General features: G+C 39.0%; 1 protein-coding gene and 1 long non-coding RNA gene across 4 annotated transcripts in view; one reads left to right on the top strand and one right to left on the bottom strand.

Annotated features, from left to right (window-relative positions):
* Positions 1-268: 268 nt before the first annotated feature.
* Positions 269-11,493, bottom strand: LOC311267674 (myosin heavy chain, fast skeletal muscle-like). The gene is made up of 40 exons (XM_084370868.1): positions 11,402-11,493; positions 11,062-11,282; positions 10,776-10,919; positions 10,527-10,683; positions 10,416-10,443; positions 10,217-10,331; positions 10,038-10,130; positions 9,891-9,954; positions 9,692-9,790; positions 9,506-9,609; positions 9,281-9,419; positions 9,059-9,177; positions 8,818-8,967; positions 8,564-8,734; positions 8,164-8,470; positions 7,959-8,026; positions 7,786-7,873; positions 7,563-7,680; positions 7,346-7,469; positions 7,114-7,250; positions 6,761-7,016; positions 6,342-6,584; positions 6,061-6,237; positions 5,809-5,954; positions 5,623-5,713; positions 5,131-5,520; positions 4,850-4,976; positions 4,446-4,564; positions 4,004-4,200; positions 3,707-3,890; positions 3,445-3,610; positions 3,217-3,341; positions 2,758-3,066; positions 2,458-2,661; positions 2,244-2,369; positions 1,961-2,131; positions 1,723-1,827; positions 859-954; positions 630-761; positions 269-384 (listed from the first exon to the last, which is right to left on the bottom strand). The coding sequence occupies exons 2-40, from the start codon at positions 11,263-11,265 to the stop codon at positions 364-366; spliced, it is 5,814 nt and encodes a 1,937-aa protein (XP_084226994.1). The 5' UTR covers positions 11,266-11,282; positions 11,402-11,493; the 3' UTR covers positions 269-363.
* A 4,507-nt stretch (positions 11,494-16,000) lies between these two features.
* The window catches only part of LOC311267679, an 86,512-nt gene continuing 83,086 nt past the window's right edge, over positions 16,001-19,426 (top strand). For 2 of the 3 annotated variants that reach the window (XR_014623863.1, XR_014623864.1), the window contains exons 1-2: positions 16,811-17,029; positions 18,336-18,454. This is a non-coding gene — a long non-coding RNA (uncharacterized lncRNA). Of the gene's footprint in view, positions 16,104-16,810; positions 17,030-18,335; positions 18,455-19,426 lie in introns of those variants that run through there. The other variant, XR_014623862.1, reaches the window with a different exon arrangement.

Below are 19,426 nucleotides of genomic sequence, written 5' to 3'. Positions count from 1 at the left end.
AATTAGTCCAAAGCCACATTTTATAATATATATAGAGAGAGTTATTGATTCACTGTAACATTGGGCACAACTGTTTCAATTAATCATTGGTGCATCTCAAGGATAGCACAGATGAAAAGAGGTGATCTCAACTGAAACTGCAGCAATGATATGAGCAATATTTGACAGTTTGGTCTTCATATAAACACACCGTGTTCTAATACAGTTTCATTGAACTTGGTTATCTAAGAATACGTCAAACAAAGAGTAAGAAAACAGGACGCTTGAGCTAAGTTTAACATTTATTGAAGATTTACACAAGAAAAATCATAGGGGTTCATATTGTATGAACCCTATTAAAATGCCTCAGCTAGATCTTGTATTTCATTCAGCAGAGTCACTTCCCTGAAAGAAAAATAAATAATTAGTACTTGTAGGCTGTGTTTGTAGGAGTGTATTATAGTAGGAATACAATAACATTCAGCGTGTATTGATGAAAAAAGTATTTTTTAACACGACAAAACACGAATTAAGGCTTGGATATTAATTCAAATGTTGATTTGTTATCAACAGTAGATCTTGTGGAATACCAAACTACAACTCTTCATTAATTTTATTCATTATTATACATGAGAGAATGAAAAAGTTACCTTTCCAGCGTCACGGCTCTTGACTCTCAGCTTGTTGACCTGGGACTCAGCGATGTCAGCGCGCTCCTGAGCTTCCTCAAGCTCATGCTGAACCTTCCTGAGCCTGGACATGTGAGTGTTGGCCTGCTCCTCCTGTGAAGGGATTGGGGTTATATTAATTTAATTTTTAATGGTGATATCATGATTGAACTGCAAGAATGGTTACATCCAATCAATATAGTTGACTTACAGCCTCCTCAGCCTGTCTCTTGTAAGCCTTGACTTTAAGCTGCAGCTTGTCTACCAGATCCTGAAGTCTGTGCACATTCTTCTTGTCCTCCTCAGTCTACACAGATGCAGAATGATCACTTATATGTTAAAGCAGAATGCAGTTTCAGAAGAAGTATTTAGATACTTTAAAGTAATAATAGTAAGCAGCAGTGTAAAAATACTCAATACAAGTAAGAGTCCTGCATTCAAAATATAACTGAAGTACAAGTACATACATATTATCAGTAAAATGTAGGCCTTTACAAGAAATAAAAAGTAAAAGTAGTCATTAGGCGAAGTGGACTTTCTGAATATTATATATCAAGGATTTGTTATGCATTTAAGTATAAGCAGCAATGTAATATTGTTGCTCGTCAATGTGGAACAAAAGCTGACTACTTATTATGCTATTATCATTTTTTATAAAGGAACCATATGATTTGTAAATCTTAAAGGCACCACATACACATTTTATTGCAACTACTGGGTTGAGGTAATTTAGCCAATTATAATTAGGTAAGTAGTTGGATTTAGTTGGGTTTCATTCCCAGCATAGCTCCAACCAACTCATACCTGACAAGAGATCGAGTCAGCCAAGGTAATTGGTAACACCTGTTATTGAATATGCAAATATCTACAGCTTTTAAAAGTGTAGTGGGGTAAAAGTACAATATTTGCCTCTGAAATGTAGTGGACTAGAAGCATAAAGCAGCATAAAATGGAGCTAAAATGCAAATATCTCAACATTGGACTTAAGTACAGTACTTGTGTAAATGTATTAAATTGTTTTTCACCAATGGAACCAGAAAGAAATTATGGTGGTATTTAGTGAAATGAAATTTACCTGGTATGTCAGCTCCTTCACTCTCCTCTCATATTTGCGTACACCTTTAACAGCATCAGCTCCACGTCTCTGTTCAGTTTCAACTTCAGCCTCCAGCTCACGTACCTGTAATGTGATGATAAATAATCAAAATTTTGTACAAGGATTTGAATGTGGATTAAAAAGGCAAAGTCATTGATGCAAGTGTGATTTTTTTTTTAAATTCTTAAACCAATCTCTAAGCATTTATATACAGTACCCTGGACTCCAGTTTCTGGAGCTGCTTCTTGCCACCCTTCATGGCGAGGTTCTCAGCCTCATCCAGACGGTGCTGGAGGTCCTTGACTGTGACCTCCAGGTTCTTCTTCATCCTCTCCAGGTGAGCGCTGGTGTCCTGCTCCTTCTTCAGCTCCTCAGCCATCATGGCAGCCTGAAATGATAGATGGTCTCTAATTAATTAATGATCTGTAACAAACTTAATGTAATCAGTACATTGAAGTAGATCGAAAAACATGACAGGTGATTTAGAGATGTAAACTCACATCAGTAATAGCCTTCTTGGCTTTCTCTTCAGCATTTCTTGCTTCTTGAACAGCATCATCCACTTCACCTTGAACCTGGACGAAGTCAGACTCCAGCTTCTTCTTGGTGTTCATAAGACTGGTGTTCTGAATGTTTAAACAAAGCCATGATTAATATGATATTTATGACGTAGGTTTCAAAATGCTAGTTTCATATAAATGAATGAAAACACACCTGAGAGTGAAGCAGGCCGACGCGCTCACTAGCATCAACCAACTCCTGTTCAGCCACTTTGCGTCCTCTCTCTGTCTGCTCCAGAGCGGCTCTAAGCTCCTCGATCTCAGCCACCATCAGGCCATTTCTGCGCTCCACCATGGCAACCTGCTCCTTCATGTCTTCCTGTCCTCTGACAGCATCATCAAGGTGCAGTTGGGCATCCTGACAACATGAAAAGTAAAGAGTAAATCGGAACTTTCTTTACTTTTTTCTTTATTTTACCATTCAGCAATGAATCAAAAATCAAACATGTGTTACCTTGAGTTGTCCCTGGACATTCCTCAGTTGTTTCTGGGCCTCAGCAGCCTGCCTGTTTGCATGGCTCAGCTGGATCTCCATCTCATTCAGGTCTCCCTCCATCTTCTTCTTGACTCTCAGGGCATCATTCCTGCTCCTGACCTCAGAATCAAGAGTGCTCTGCATGGAGTCAGTCACCCTCTGGCTGTTCCTCTTGATCTGCTCCATCTCCTCATCCTTCTCTGCCATCTTCCTGTCAACCTCACCTTTGATCTGGTTGAGCTCGAGCTGAACACGGAGAATCTTGGACTCCTCATGCTCCAGTGTGCCCTGCAAGAAAAGTCAGCTAAGTATGGCTAAGAACCAAAATGACTGTTCTGTGATTATTGCAAAACATATTTGCAATTAGTAAGAACTAATAGCACAAAGCACTGAATGAACTGTTGGATTAACAAACGAGTGAGATACAAAAGATCATACCTCGGCTTCCTCCAGGGCAGTCTGAATTTCAGACTTCTCACTCTCTACAGCCTTCTTAGCCTTTTCCAGCTCATGGATGCTTTTTCCGGTCTCGCCGATTTGTTCAGTCAGGTCTGAGATCTCCTCTGCAGAGTAAATAAGTAAGTAAGTGAGATAAACATTCTTTGACTATTCACAGCTGGTAATAAAATTGCTATTTGCTTTTGATGTAGACATCAGTCAACATACGCTGCAGGTTCTTGTTCTCTCTCTTCATGGTCTCCAACTGATCCAGAGCCTCCTCATAAGAGTTCTTCATCTTGAACAGTTCAGTGCTGAGAGTACGAGCCTCCTTCTGAGCTCCCTCCAGCTCTGCCTGGCCCTCCTCATACTTCTGTTTCCATTCTGCAAGAACCTAGAAAAAATATAGATGAATTAGAAATATTACTTGAACAGAATTATGCTTGCGATTGGCATGGCCCTGTGTTGAACCTCCACCATAACCACTTACCTTGTCAAAGTTCCTCTGCTTCTTGTCAAGGTTGGCAGCCAGAGCATTGGCTCTCTCCACATCAATCATGAGGTCCTCCACCTCACCCTGCAGCCTCTGCTTGGTCTTCTCCAAAGAGGCGCACTTGGAGTTCACAGCCTCAATGGATTCCTCAGCATCCTGCAAGCGCTGGGCAAGCTTTTTCCTGTAGTGAAGTGTTTTTTAATTTAATTTATCAGAAATGCATGAAGTGGTAAAATATTGGATGGAAAACCTATTTTACAATGAAAAAAAAAAAGGCCAAAAGTTTTTATGTACTTGGCCTCCTCCAGCTCCTCAGTGCGCTGGATAGCATCAGTCTCATATTTGCTTCTCCACTGAGCCACCTCACTGTTGGCCTTGGACATTCCTCTCTGCAGCTCAGCTTTGGCCTCCTGTTCCTCCTCAAACTGCTCTCTGAGCAGATCACAGTCATGGCGGGCTGACTGAACTGCATGAGCCAGGGCATTCTTGGCCTATAAATTCATCATAAGAATCATGAAAGTCTTAATTATTACTGCTAACATACTGTAGTATATACACAAAATCACAAAAGTATCCAGTTTCCTTGTGGGGATAATGAAAAATCTGTTATCCTAATGAAGAAACATCTTTCAGTGAAATTTGTAGCATTGGTTTACATTGTAGAGAGCCATCTTTCATCCATGCTGTGATAAAAAACCTTGTTGTTTGTGGATATTGCAAATATAAGATTTCATACCTTCACTTCCTCCTCAATGTGCCTCTTGAGTTCCTCAATCTGCTGAGTGTAAGCCTGTTTACCCCTGGTCAGCTGGGAAATAAGAGCTTCCTTCTCCTCAAGCTGACGAGCAAACTCACCTGAATGAACATGAATGAGTAAGAGTTAGAATAGGATTTGGAAGGCTTCTTTCATACCTGAAATATTGCTGAAAGTAAAAATTATACATATGACATTGTCTTTCATATTCCTTTAAGCAAGACTATATACAACACCAGGTAAAAAAAAACATAACATGTAACACAAGACCTCAATAATTATGCCATAATTATAGATCGTTATAGATCACTGCAATAAATCACATCTGAACTTAAAAAGGCACAAAGCAATTTTATATTACATGTTTCTCATCTTTAGATACACACCATTCTCTGTTTGCAATCTTGCCCGCTGTGCACTCAGGTCATTTAGCTGTCGAACATTCTCGTCATTTTTAGACTTGATTTCACTTAATTGGTCTTCAAGAGTCCGGCACATTTTCTCCAGATTGCCCTGTAATTGACATGTAATTAACATGACTCAAATGCAGTGAACATGGAAATTACTGATCAGATATTTTGTCATTCATTCTCCACTTTGATTATTTGGATTTTTGCTGAAATCATCAAAAAACAACAACAAAACAGAAAAAAAAAACAGTACATACCTTTGCTTTAGCAACAGCCTCCATGTTACTGGAGAGGTCATCAATCTCCATCTTGTACTCGCTCTTCTCCTTCTCCAGCTTCTGCTTGACACGCTGGAGGTTGTCGATCTGCTCTCCCAGCTCTGCAACACTGTCTGCCTGCTTCTTGCGGAGAGCTGCTGCGGTAGCTTCATGCTGCAGGGTTGACTCTTCAAGATCACGGCGCAGCTTCTGAAACTCAGCTTCACGCTTCTTGTTCATCTCAATCTGAGCAGCTGTTGCTCCACCAGCCTCCTCGAGCCTCTCACTGATCTCCTCAAGCTCCCTGGAGAGGTCAGCTCTCTGCTTCTCAACCTTAGCCCGAGCAGCCCTCTCAGCCTCAATCTCTTCCTCCAGCTCCTCAATACGAGCCTAGATTTGATGATATTAATATAAAAAAGTATTAAGTAAAATATTAACTTGAGCATGTTGTTTTTGATTGACTGAATTTAATATTCATATAAAATACATTACCTGGAGCTCCTTGATCTTCTTCTGAAGCTGAGAACCAAGAGACTGTTCGTCCTCAATCTTGCTGAGGAGCTGGCTGGTTTCAAAGTCTTTCCTTAATGTGTAAAACAAAAAGAAATGCTCAGCTCTGTTTTTTCTAACCATGTATATGAAAGCAGGTATTCATTAATAACTTATTTTTTCACTTACTTCTTGATTTTCTCATCAGATTGCTGTTTGTCATTCTCCAGATCCATGATGGATTCCTGGGCTAGTTTCAGATCTCCCTCAAGCTTCCTCTTGGCTCTCTCAAGGTCCATGCGGAGCTTCTTCTCTTGCTCCAATGATCCCTCAAGCTTTTTAAATAAAACATTTTATATCAGCACAATGAAACATAATCCTAAGAATTGCTAAGACTGCTTTATACTACTGCTAATAACCTCAAAATTAATGTTTTCTTACATCGTCCACTTGCTGTTCTAGCTTTGTCTTGGCTTTGGTCAGAGTATTGACTTTGTCTTCTTCTGCCTGGAGATCATCAAGTGTTTGCTGGTGGCTCTCTTGGAGGGCTTTCTTCTCCTTGGTTAATTTGGCAATGGTCTCATCTTGAGATGCCATCTCCTCTGTCAGGTTTTTCACCTAAAAGTGAATGAAGGGTATATTTTTAATACAAATTTACATCTACATAAATTTGAATCCTCTTTAGAATCGTTTGTATCAGTGTATAGTTTTAGTTGTCAAACCTTGTTTTCTGTGGCATGTTTCTCCTTCTCCACTTTAGCCAAAGTGAGCTCCAAGTCATCAATGTCTTTCTTCAGCTCAGAGCATTCGTCCTCCAGCTTCCTCTTCTTGGCAGTCAGTTCAGCATTGATTTCCTCTTCATCCTCCAGTCTCTCGGTTGTTTCTTTGAGTTTGGCCTCAAGCTGGATCTTGCTCTTGATGAGCCCTTCACATCTTTCCTCAGCATCAGAGAGGTTCTCACTTTCCTATAGTTTGAATATACACATGGTATGATTTTGATTAAAACATATTTCCAAAATGATGTTTGGTGCATTCCTTTGGTATAGCAAAACATCTGACTGAAGAAGATCTGACTTTATGATATAGTTTGTTTGTTTTTTCAGTGAATAAAAAATGAAACTTGCTTTTGCATTTTACTCACAGATGCTACTTGGAGTTGCAGGTCATTCTTCTCCTGCAGCAGGGAAACCATCTTCTCCTCCAGTTCCTTCTTCTTGGTCAGGGCAGTAGTCAGGTCTGTTTGCATTTTGCCATAGTTCTCTTTCATCTGCTGCAGCTCCTTCTCAGTCTCAGCACTCTTCAGGAGAGGCTTGATCTTGAAGTACAGATGCATCCATGGCCAGTTCTTCACATTCATAAATGAACGGATGTTGTACTGGATGGTGAAGATTGCATCTCTAAAAACAGAAAATCAAATAGTGTATAAATATTGCTTTTGTTTAATATCCCATGGTAATTCAAAAAGCAATAAATTATACTGTATGAGAATTCTACCTCCTCTCCATCATCTTAACAAACTCCTTCCTCATGAGGAATCCTCTGCAGAGAGCCTGAGTCATGGTCACCAGTTTAGCCAATTTATCATCCCTCATCTCCTCCAGGGTACCCAGCAGACCAGCTTTGAAGAACACCTATGTTGTCAAGTGAGGGAAATTAGTAGGCAGAACACATGCATACAACAGTACAAACATATAAAGATCTGTTAGGATTGTCTATTAGGATGAACCTTTGTGTGTCCAAACTTGTACTGAGTGTGGTCCACATCAATGGAGCCCAGCAGCTTCTCTGAAGCTTTCTTGTTGTCAATGAACTGTCCCTCAGGGATGACACTGGCATTCAATACTTTGTATCTAAAAGAGAGGGTAATGTTGTTATTTATGTCTACCTCACATTAAGATTAGTGTTTTACATAACAATTTGAATTAATTCTACTGTAAAATCACCTCTGCTTGAAGTCACCGTAGAGGATTCTGCTGGGGAAGCCCTTTCTGCAGATTCTGATGCCCTCCAACACACCATTACACCTCAGCTGGTGGATGACCAAGTGGTTCTCCATAAGACCTGCACATTGTACAAAATAAGTTAGTGTAATAAGCACTTGGGTGATTCATAGTGCCTACTTTTGAGGAGAAAAAAAGACAAAACAACAGCACAAAAACACTAAACCTGGGGTCTTTGATTCATTAGGAATCAGGCAGCGGACAAAGTGAGGGTGAGTGCTCCTCAAGTTGGTCATCAGCTTGCCCAAATTCTCCTGTGGATGAGCATAAGATACTATGTCAACAATATTCTAAGATGGGATTTTTAATTGTTATTCAAACATAGGAACAAATACATACTCTGAAAAGAGCAGATACAGTCTGGAAGGAACCACCCTTCTTCTTGCCAGCCTTCTTGCCAGCAGCCTCTGTTTTTTAAAACAAAGTGCCAGCAAATAATTAATTCTCTCTCCATTGGTCAGGCTTATATTCTAAAGGAAACCACATTCTTGAATTAAATGAGTAACTGAATTGCCACACATACATTACAGTATTAGCTTATTACCATCAGTTCCAGCATGAGATGCATACAACATGGCCAGCAGTTTGTTTGCAGATTTCTGGTAAAGCTGAACAACTGAGTCGTTCAGGGGGTCCTTGTTCTTGTCCAGCCAGCCAGTGATATTGTAGTCCACTGTACCAGCATAGTGAACCAGGGCGAAGTGAGCTTCAGCCTTGCCCTTTGCAGGCTTTGGCTTCTCAAAGGCCTTGGTCTTGCCAAGATGCTGATCATGCAGCTTGTTCTTGAAAGAAGTGTCTGTAGCCTTGGGGAACATGCACTCCTCTTCAAGGATGGAGAAGATGCCCATTGGCTGAGAAGAAATTATGACATATTAAAGATTACCAATAATTGAGCATGCACTCAGAAAACAGGATTTCAGTTCTATCAGATAGACTTGTCTTACCTTCTCGATAAGCTCAATGCAGGCAGCCAAGTCCATACCGAAGTCAATGAACTCCCATTCAATGCCTTCTTTCTTGTACTCCTCTTGCTCCAGGACAAACATGTGGTGGTTGAAGAACTGTTGCAGTTTCTCATTGGTGAAGTTGATGCAGAGTTGCTCCAAGCTGTTGAACTGCAGTTTTGGAGATATAATCAGACTAGTGGAAAAACACTGATGACATGTGATAAGATTGAAGTGTTCATCAAATTACTTACATCAAAGATCTCAAATCCAGCGATATCCAACACTCCAATGAAGAACTGTCTTGGCTGCCTTGTGTCCAGCATCTCATTGATACGGATGACCATCCACAAGAACATTTTCTCATAGACGGACTTGCACAGAGCGCTGACAGCATTGTTGACCTAGAAAAAAGGATTATAGTGTGGGAGATTTCGATTTAAAAATGCAAATATTTCCCTCATCTTTCCAAGCATCAGATTTTGTTTTAATTACCTGCGGGACGGTCTGACCTTTGGTCACCATCTCATTGCCGACCTTGACTCTTGGGTAGCACAGAGCTTTCAGCATATCAGCTGAGTTCAGGCCCATGAGGTAGGCGATTTTATCAGCCTCTGATAAAAAGAAAAACAAGAAGTCATAAATACACATTAACTGTGTAGTATTCTACACACCAGGAAACTTGCATGATAAGAATGATTTTTTTTTAGTTATTACCCTCAGTGCCATCTGGTTCACCCTGCTCCTCACGCTGCTTCTGCTTGAATTTCATGTTGCCATGATGCATCACAGCTCCAGTCAGCTTGTAGATGGCAACCTTCTCCTCACCAGTGAAGCCCAAGATGTCAATAGCAGTCTGCAATTTATGCACAAAAAAGCATTTTAAAAATCTATTATTCTTAAATGTATCTGCTGTTATTCTACACATTATTATCAACTTACATCTGTTGCAATGAACTCCTCCACATCATTGATGCTTTTCACTGTGATTTCACCCTGACTGATCATGTGGTAGTCATAGGGGTTGGTGGTGATTAGAAGGGCCTCTGGAAGAAAGTAGAGGAAATGCATGAGTGGGGGCACTCTCTTATTTTTATTTTATTTTTTGTTTATTTTGTTATAGCATACCCAAGAGCTCAGGCTTGTGGCCGGTCATCAGCTGATAGAAGATATGGTAGCTCCTCTCAGCAGACAACTGGAAGGTGACACGGGACTTCTCCAGCAGATCTGTGAGAATTGATGATGAACATGCATCAAACATTGCAAGACTCTATATTTGTACATTACTAACGTTGGCAACTACAAATGTGAAACAACTACAACTTACATGTTTCAATATCAGCTGAGGACAACTTGCCAGAAGTGCCAAAGTGGATCCTGATGAATTTACCCTAAACATTTACCAGAAAATGTCAGTTTGACTTTAAGCAACAATATGCAGAAAGTTATGTGAACGTATAATGTGAACACTTACAAAACGAGACGAGTTGTCATTCCTCACAGTCTTGGCATTACCGTAGGCCTCCAGCAGAGGGTTAGCTGCAATGATTTGATCTTCCAGCGAACCCTACAAATAGACATTATGAGGTTGTTTAAAACTAGCCAAAACATTCAACTGTGACACACTTCTTTTTAATAGATAGACAATTTTACTTGTATTTTGCCAGATGATTGCTCTGATTTCTTGCCACCCCCAACCACTGCAATTGTTGCAAAGTACTGGATGACACGCTTGGTGTTGACAGTTTTTCCGGCACCGGATTCTCCACTGGGGATTTAAAGGATATCCTTTATTTACAAGATAGCCATTAAGTTCTTAAAGAATTGTCTTGACAAGTTGTCTTATACTCACGTGATAAGGACAGACTGGTTCTCACGATCTGAAATATAAGCAAACACACTCAAGTTAAACTGATTCTTCTTTGTCCCATCCACTTAAGTTCTGTGGTAACTTGGATCTTACCAGTGAGCATGAACTGATAGGCATTATCAGAGATGGAGAAGATGTGGGGTGGAGCTTCAATCCTCTTCTTGCCTCTGTATGCCCCAACAACCTGAGCATCGTACACAGGAAGCCACTTGTAGGGATTCACGACAACACAGAACAAGCCGGAGTATGTCTGTCGCAACAAAGAAAGAAACATTTTTACATTTGATGCACAGGCTTGAAAGATACAGTATAAGCATTCTATAAACTAAGATTGAAACTTACGTAGATCATCCATGATGCAAAGCGCTCTTTGAGGTTATACAGCACAGTAGGCTCATTGAGGTGGGTCATCATGGCCATGTCCTCCATTTTGTCGTACTTTGGAGGGTTCATGGGATGGATGTCATCCTCTTTTACAGTGGTAGTCTGAACACAAAATACAATAAATACAATGTTTTAATTAAATATTTACTAAGGTAGTTTCATATAATAGGGTAATTAAATCATTCTCATTCTGTTTTGTTAAGAGAGTCTGTGAAGTAAAAAGCAAAGGCATTATTAAACTTACCTTTCCTGTCACTGTCTCAACAGTGGCTTTGCCACCCTCTCTTTTGACGAGTTTACCCTTGACATACATATCATCAGTATCAGTCACATAGTAGGCTGTTTTGGCATCAAAGGGAGCAGTCTGAGCCTCAATCCTCTCCCTCTCAGGCTTCCGGAGGTATATGGCCGCAGGGCCATAGGCCTCCATCTCAGCGTCTGTGCTCATGATTGCACCTTGAGAGACTGAAAATAAGGAGAGGTCATACATATTCCATTCTTGTAGTATTTCTTTTAGTGATAGACCTATCAGGTGAGGTGTGTTTTGAAATTGTGGATATCACCTGAAATGAACAATAATTTACCTCCTTTGGTCCCAACAGAAGATGGAATACAGTCAGGTTTGTTCTTTTGGTCCTATAAATAAATGGGCAAGCATGAGCACAAAAAATCTATAGATAAAATACGTACACATATTGCTTTTAGAAACCATTGACTGGCATCACATTTTTGTATAGCACACCCAGTGGAAATAAATAAATAACAAAAAATTAAAGTTTTAAAGATGCTTATAAGCACTGTTGCAAATACATAATTGATTAATTACTGACATACACAATACTTATCAATTGAAATTGATATACCTACCTGAGTTGGAGGCCTACCAGTTATCGACAGAGTCCTAAGCAGACTCTTTTATAGAGGGAGGACTGTCTCCTCAGTAGGTGTGCCCTGCTCAATTTGGTCATGCATTCTTGTCATGTTGTCATGCCCTTAATCCTGTGACATTGACATTCACAATGATTGATACTGCCTTGTACCCACATTTGTTGCAGTAGGTATTTTTTCCCCTGTGGCTCACACTGTATGGTGAAAAAACCACTGTGTGAGCTAAATTATCTAAAAAAGTAACAGTGTATTTTAGACAATATGATGCATACATCTGTTACCATATATTAGATTTTCTAACATATGACTTACGAGCTATTGCATTATACTATCTATTAATACATGCATACAATACAGAGCAGGTTTGATGTTGTTGGCTTTTTGTTAAATTTGATCTTATATAAAATATTATATTGATACAGATAAATCTTTATTACTGAAAAATGAGCCTGGTGTAAAAGGTACCACACTTACACTAATTCAAATATATCTAAATATTGCATATGTTGATAATGACAAATTTTAAAACTGTAAAGATATTCAATCTTTCATGATTACTATTGTGACTCTAGTTTGTTGATCAATGCAAAATATGGAGGTATGGTTTCATATCATTCTGATGATTGGTGGGGGATCTTTCTTTTTAGTTTTGGAGAAGCACACAAATGTCACTGGTGTACAGTTGCAGGACATTCACACGTCACACATTTGGTAGTCTAATAAAACAGGGTCAACTATTGTGTAAAATAAGGTCAGAGCCATTAAATTTAGGATCAAAGATATAAAAATATGTCTGTGTCTTAGAGGACTCATATATATCAATATATAATTCAATTATTAATCTTTCTTGGTCCTTATTTGCTTCTGTATTATTCATTTTAACTGAGTTGTATAACCCTTTGTTACAACTGTAACTTTCAAACAACACGTATAAATAGGGATATTAAGCCCACCAAAAATTTTTGCAGTGTTTGTATGGACCTTGGATTGACTTAGTAAAAGGCAAATTTTAAAAATTATATATCGCTAATTGTTATTGACTATTTCATCATTTTACAATACAAGTGTATCCATTCAAATTCAAATTCAAAAAACGTATGTCATCAAACATCACTTCGTCAAACATCATTTGTAGGATATTTGTTGGGGACTTACTGAGCACAGTGTTTGTCTACTAGAAAAAGTATGTTTTATGATAGCAGACAGATTCGTCACTTACATCTTTCAATAACAAAATGTAATTTCCTTAATGAGCTCGAGTGTTAGTAATAAAAGTCTTACTGCAGTGTGCAATGGCAGGCACAGGCCAAGGTTTTGGAGAAGCATATAAATGTCACTGGTATACAGTTGCAGGACAACCAGACATCTCGGATGTCTGAAATAAAATTGAGGCTGAGCGCCATTCCATAAAAGCTGAGGAGGGATTACATATCGCCTTGGAATGGAGTGGATGAACAGTTGCCATCTAGGCTGGGATAAGACCCAAAATAAGTCCTGTGCCAATAAACAAGATGTTAGAGATTCCAGAACTGTTATAGTACCATGAATGAAAAGTGTATCCATGATAAGTGTGACTTGAGTTTATAAGTCAGGGAAAATACATTTTTGATTTGAATTTTTCTGAATAACTTTGATGTATTTTTTAATCTGGATGGCTGAATGATGTTGTTATTGTCTTTTTTTCCCTTTTACCTAACCTTCTTCCTCCAAAAAAGGAGATGACCTTGAGGAACCCATATGACCTCAACAGATAGCTGGGCTATTGTGCAAACATGTGTTGCACACAAACTATTCAAGTAGGTTCAAAGGTCTTCTGTTTTTTCAGCGAACTTGAATAGCATGTGTCAAACAGGCTATTCAAGTGAGGTTAGAGGTCCTCAGTTGTTTTTTTTAGACAGCTTGTTCAACCAAAGCCATGGCGTGCTTAAATACATTAGGTGCTTGTTTGTTCTGCTCCTGTACAATATTTGTATTTTAAGATAAGCCTGTCCTTCCATTACAATCATCTAGTAGCAAATTTCTGAGTCTGAACATTTGTTACATGTATGTATGGTTATGTGTTGTGTCACCTTGAATACAGAGAATGGTGTGCACACAAAACCTATTTGTGTACTGTATCATCTCTGGTGACAAAAAGCACGAGCTGATATGAGTTGTATTTAAACCGACTAAACAGAGACATCCAAAGTTTGACATATAGTTATTGCTGTTGTAACTGTGCAGCATCATAGTTCTATATTACATTTTGCTAGAGTTTAAATGTGAGCCTAAGGCTAATACTTTCTATGAGGATCACACCTATAATGCATTATAAGCACATTCACAAGACATTGTAATGCATTTATTAAGCTTCATAAAACTCTATACGTTTTTATAATCATGCATGACAACTTATAACAAGATTTATAAGGCATTGGTTAACATAATGCTTTACAGGGTCAGCATTTGTAATGCTTTATAACCCAAAGCCTAACTGACAAAATTGAATCTGTTTTTTTATCAACTGTAATAAGCAAAAGCTACAACTTATTTCATGTTCTATGGTCTTAATGCAAGTGTTAACTGTAAACTTTAATATGAGTCAGTTTCTTAATAAGGCTGTAAGTGAAGGACCAAGCATTTTTCAGAAGGTGGAGAGAAGATGGACACCAGTGAGGACAGATTGTCCCTACTAACCTCTCCTTTGTATGTCCTTGAGTCTAGATGCTTATAGATGAGCCTTGGCAATGAGCCCTTGAACTGAAATATAACATGCCAAATACGTCTGGTGAGGAGGAGCCTTAGCAGGTTTAAAAGGGTGTTAGACTCCTCCATGACTGGGCAGTAACAATGAGAGAGCCAACGGTGGTGTGGGTTAAGCTCTCTCTAATTGTCTTTGTTTGATCTAGTTTTCCTTGTTTGCTTTCAGAATAAAGGTCACAGACAGAACAGGGGAGGATATCCGCTGTGCTTAATTTTTGAGGTTGAGGTTTTAGGACTTCTGCAATTGGAAACCAAGCTCAACAATGAATGTTGGAGAATGTGAGCCTAACTAGGGGCTAGCCTAATAAAGTTAACGGTTTGTGCTTCAGCAAAATATATTGCACAAGACCATTGATAATCTAATGGTAATTAGCATGTTGTAACTAAAGCATAGTTCACATTCAAATAATCTTGATTGTTGTGTCTTATATATTATAGCACAGTGGTCAGGACAATAAATTGAAGCAACATTCTTATATGTCTATGTTGAGTGAGACATGAGACAATATTCAACAGTAGTTATTTACTACCTTCGAGCGTATCATTGTTTAATGCTAAATGAGTCATCAATCTGTCATTCATTAAAGACATACAGGCAGCTGTGTTGAGCAGCTGGTTATTTGATACTGTCCTTGTCATTTTAAACAAAGGAAACATCCAATGCCTTGTTGGCCATACCTAAAAATATCACGTTACACAAATAGACAACCAGTTAATGTGCTTTGTTATCATAAATAGCATTCACCCAGAGCTCCAACAACACCTGTGCTTCCTACAGTATGCAGACTGTGAGGGCTTAATGCCACAAAGACAAAAGCACCTTTAAATGTTGTGAATAAATCCTTCCTTTAACCTTGTATGAAGTATAAAGATAGTTATATTCATGTCCTTCAAATGGCAGTTTTGTATTATAGGGGCCACCCTAGCTGTGCTGAATAAATGAGTAAATTAATAGGAAAGCGATCACCCTACTCTTCAAAGAATGCACCATGTAAATGGAAAGAACCTGGTTTCTTTTAATGAATCCAGTCAGCACTATGTGTATGAATGGGCCCTGTTGGCAACAAGAAGGGCTGGTCATAAATTTAGAGTGCTATTAGGATTCCTATTAATTTATACTTACTGTGACCTCTTTGGACACTCAAAGCACCAGGCACTCTAGCCAGCTAAGTAGCTGCAAGGGAGTGCTTGAATTCCTGCAGTGGTTTTGAGCTTATATAAAGCCAATTGTCATTCCATAACAGTGAGTGTCTCACAGTTACAAATGTCATCGACTCACTGTTAAGTCCTATCATAATCTCAGACAACAACTTGTCAGTGGTTTCAGTTTTACATTCTTGTAAAAGTGATTTGTGTGAGATGAATTTCTCGACTGCTTCAGTCCATAAATAATAATAATAATAATAATAATAATAATAATAATAATAATAATAATAATAAAAATCCTTAATATATCTTGAAAGTAGATCATATTCTAATATAGTAATACATCAAATAACAGAGTAGGTGTGCTAAAATCATATATCTGTAGTATATTGCACACTCATCTGGAGCTCTGGTTGAACCATTGAACACAGCTATTTACTGGAATTATTTCTGAGGATTCCCGAAATTAGATTTAAACAGAGGGTGACTTTCTGTGACCAACAGTCTAAAGTAAGTCCGAAACTCAGATAAAATCCGCTTTGATTCAAATGGGCTTTTTTAACTTACTGTAGAAGCAGATTTAAGTTTCAGCTAGCTAAATGAGGTGAAATGTGCTAGCATGTATAGCAGTTAACTGTCACCGTGAGACGTTTTGTGGGATAAAAACATCTGACTGAAGGCCCGTAAAATTGTGAGAGATAAGCTCAGAGATATATATTACCGTTAGTTATTTGGCTTAACACCCTTAACTCTTATTATCAGCTGTAATAACAAAATCATGGTTATATCTGACCTAACGTTAACCTTTAGCTAGCGAATTAAGCTAGCCCTGAAATTTAGTTGAGCAGGCTAGCAAACCGGCAAATTTTTCAACTCAATTATGTTAGGTAGATACGTTTCTGCTAAGTCATAGATAAGCGAAAACTGTAAGTTTCTTTATGTTGCAACTTTGCTTTTGTGAAGGTTGAATTTTCTATTTCTCTCCGGTCACAAGGCTGTGCTTATGCTCGTATACGGCCCGCGAGACTGTTAGGTCTGTGCACCCACAAACAATTAATTCAGTAAAAATGATTGCAAATGTGCAATTAAATGCCCCCCGGGGCTGGTGGCTGTCTTTCCGGGCCATGATCAAGGTCAATGAACACAACATCAGCGTAACTGACATCGCGTGTCATCTCGTCGTGTCCTCAGTGATTGACAGGTGACAACAACGAGAGGAGACTAGGGTTGTCTAAAACATGGCTACGATGCGGAGTTTCGCTCTTTCCAGGACAAATGGACTTATGAATTCTTCTTTGTGGACGTGAGAGGCAAGCCCGTGTGCCTGGTGTGTGGGGACGCGCTGGCCGTAATGAAAAAGGCAAACCTTGAGCGTCCTTACAGCGCGAAACATGCTAAACATGCTCTCGAACAACGTGAGGCAGGCTAGCTTCATGGTCAGTAGCTAATTTAGTAATAACCTTATATGAGACAACTCAGATCTGTCATTTTCGAGTGATTTAAAGCTTATTTGTCCCAGAGGGGCAATTGCAGACTAACGAAGAGTAGTACAATTAACAAGGACTTTTCAGATGGCTGAATTTTTAATATCACATCAGAATGCTCTGAAATGATTTGAGGTACATTATAACGTTGTCTACTATCAATCTGAGGTGAAATTGTTCAGTGGAAATAGGAAGTTTACTTTCAATAGCAGACTGAATTCAGGGGGAATATAACTCAGATCTTTCATTTTCGAGTGATTGCTGCACAGAGTGACTGACTGGACGTGTCTTAACTGCTCCTGGAGCCCCGCCCACAATCAAGGCATTTTTTGAATTTCCAGCCCAGATGCACCTCAGCCAAAACCTAGGGGTTTAGTTACACTTTAAATTAAAAAAGCCATAAAATTATGCTGTGAGCTGCTTACCTTAAAAAAAAATGTCATGGCCCCTGAGGGATGGTATGAAAATTGAAATGACTCTCGATAGGAAAAAGGTTCCCCATCCCTGGTTTAGATCAACATCATGCCCACCTGTTTTGGTCACAAAGATCACGGATGGAGATGGTCCGGGACGCGGGAAAATGGCTGGAAATGTCCGCATGTCTGCTTAAAAAAAACCCGATTTGCCAGATTTGTTGGCTTGTGATAATATCTAATCAAAAAACACATATCTAAGAATACCACCTAAAATAATAAACAGAACAATAAGTTTTAAGCCACTGCGTGCACCAGAAAGTAGAGCGACATTAATAAGAAAAAGCTGTAGATTTTAACTACATTGTTTTATTATATTATTATTACATATTAAAATAGAAACGACCTGTAATACTGTTTATTGGTTTAATGGACCTTTTGACTGGTGGACGACTCCAATGAGTATACTCAGTTCAAACACTAAAATAAATGGCTTTAAATTACAACTGACAGATACATGAGCAACTCCTTGGCTGATTATGAGGCCTGACTGTTGATGTGGTTCAGCTGAATTGCCATCTCATTCAAGTCCCCCCCATGTCTTTCAGGTTATCATTCCCGCTCCTTGCAGCATCAAGCGTTGCTCTAAACTAATTCCTTTTGCAAGATGCCTTGAATAATGTCAATCTAGCAAAATGGGATTTGCTGAAAGCCAGATCTCATAAGATTTGCACATGACAATAGTAAGCCATATCACTATTAGCGCGTGTTTTCTGAATGTATCATTAAGTCATCAATTGTATTTGCATGTGTACAATTCTAATGTTATCACTGTCATCCAACAGAATGAATACCTTTTCGCGCTATGGCTCTTGGGTCTCAGCTTGTTGATCTTTGACACAGCAATGTCAGCGCAGTCCTGAACCTCCTCCAGCTCATGCTGAACCTTCCTGAGCCTAGAAATGTGAGTGTTGGCTTGCTCCTCCTGTGAAGGGTTTGGGGTTATACTGACTTATGACTTAGTTGGAAGACAGATAAAGGGTGACATCATGATTACAGCTGTAACTAATGAGTCATATTAATGTTTAAAGATAGTGAGCAACATGATTGAGATTGCTCTCTCTTTATAAGCTATTGGTAGCTTGTTGTGCGGTTTGTAATGTTATGTGAGGTGCAGCAAGTTTGTAGTGACGGACAAATTGTGTGTCTGTTTCTCTTGGATTGGCCTTATAAAATCTGATGACTACTATGAAATAATATACTATACAGACTTCAGGTTCTGGTGGACAAGCTGCAGCTCGAACATGTCCAGCCAGCTTATAATATTGTAGTCCACTGTACCGGCACAGTGCCCCAGGGAGAAGTAAGCCTCAGTTTGCCCTTTCAGGCCTTTGGCTTTTCAAAGCCTTTGGTCTTGCCAAGATTGTGATCATGCAGCATGTTCTTTTAAGTTGTGTCAGAGGCCTTGGGTAACATGCTGTCCAGGAGATCACCTAGACTTCTCCAGCACATCTAAGAATAACAAATAAAATTGAGATTATGTTATTACGATGAAACCTAGCACCATTTTTATAACCAACCTGCTCATCCTACTTAAGGTTGGGGTGGCGGGCACACTCAAACATAGATACTCCACAAACACATATGAGCATACTTGATAGTCAGTGTAATCCCTTGGTATTATAGCAGGAAGTGCAGCTAGACCAATAGATTGAAAATAAGCTGTTGCACAATCGTTGTTTTGGCAATCACTTGCCTGTTCAAATATTTACCCTGACAATATTCACACTAAAACTAAACTAAACCATAATACTTTAACTCTTTTATCCTGTTCAAGTTCGTGAAAATAAAGTACTTTGCATACTATATATTACATCAGTAATGCATTTCTTTAATAATACTTGCAAATATGTTCTAGGCCAGTGATGTTCACAGG

This window comes from Pagrus pagrus (assembly GCF_965226575.1).
Source record: "Pagrus pagrus genome assembly, chromosome: 13".
NCBI lineage: Eukaryota > Metazoa > Chordata > Actinopteri > Spariformes > Sparidae > Pagrus > Pagrus pagrus.
This window is presented reverse-complemented; position numbering and strand designations above follow the sequence as displayed.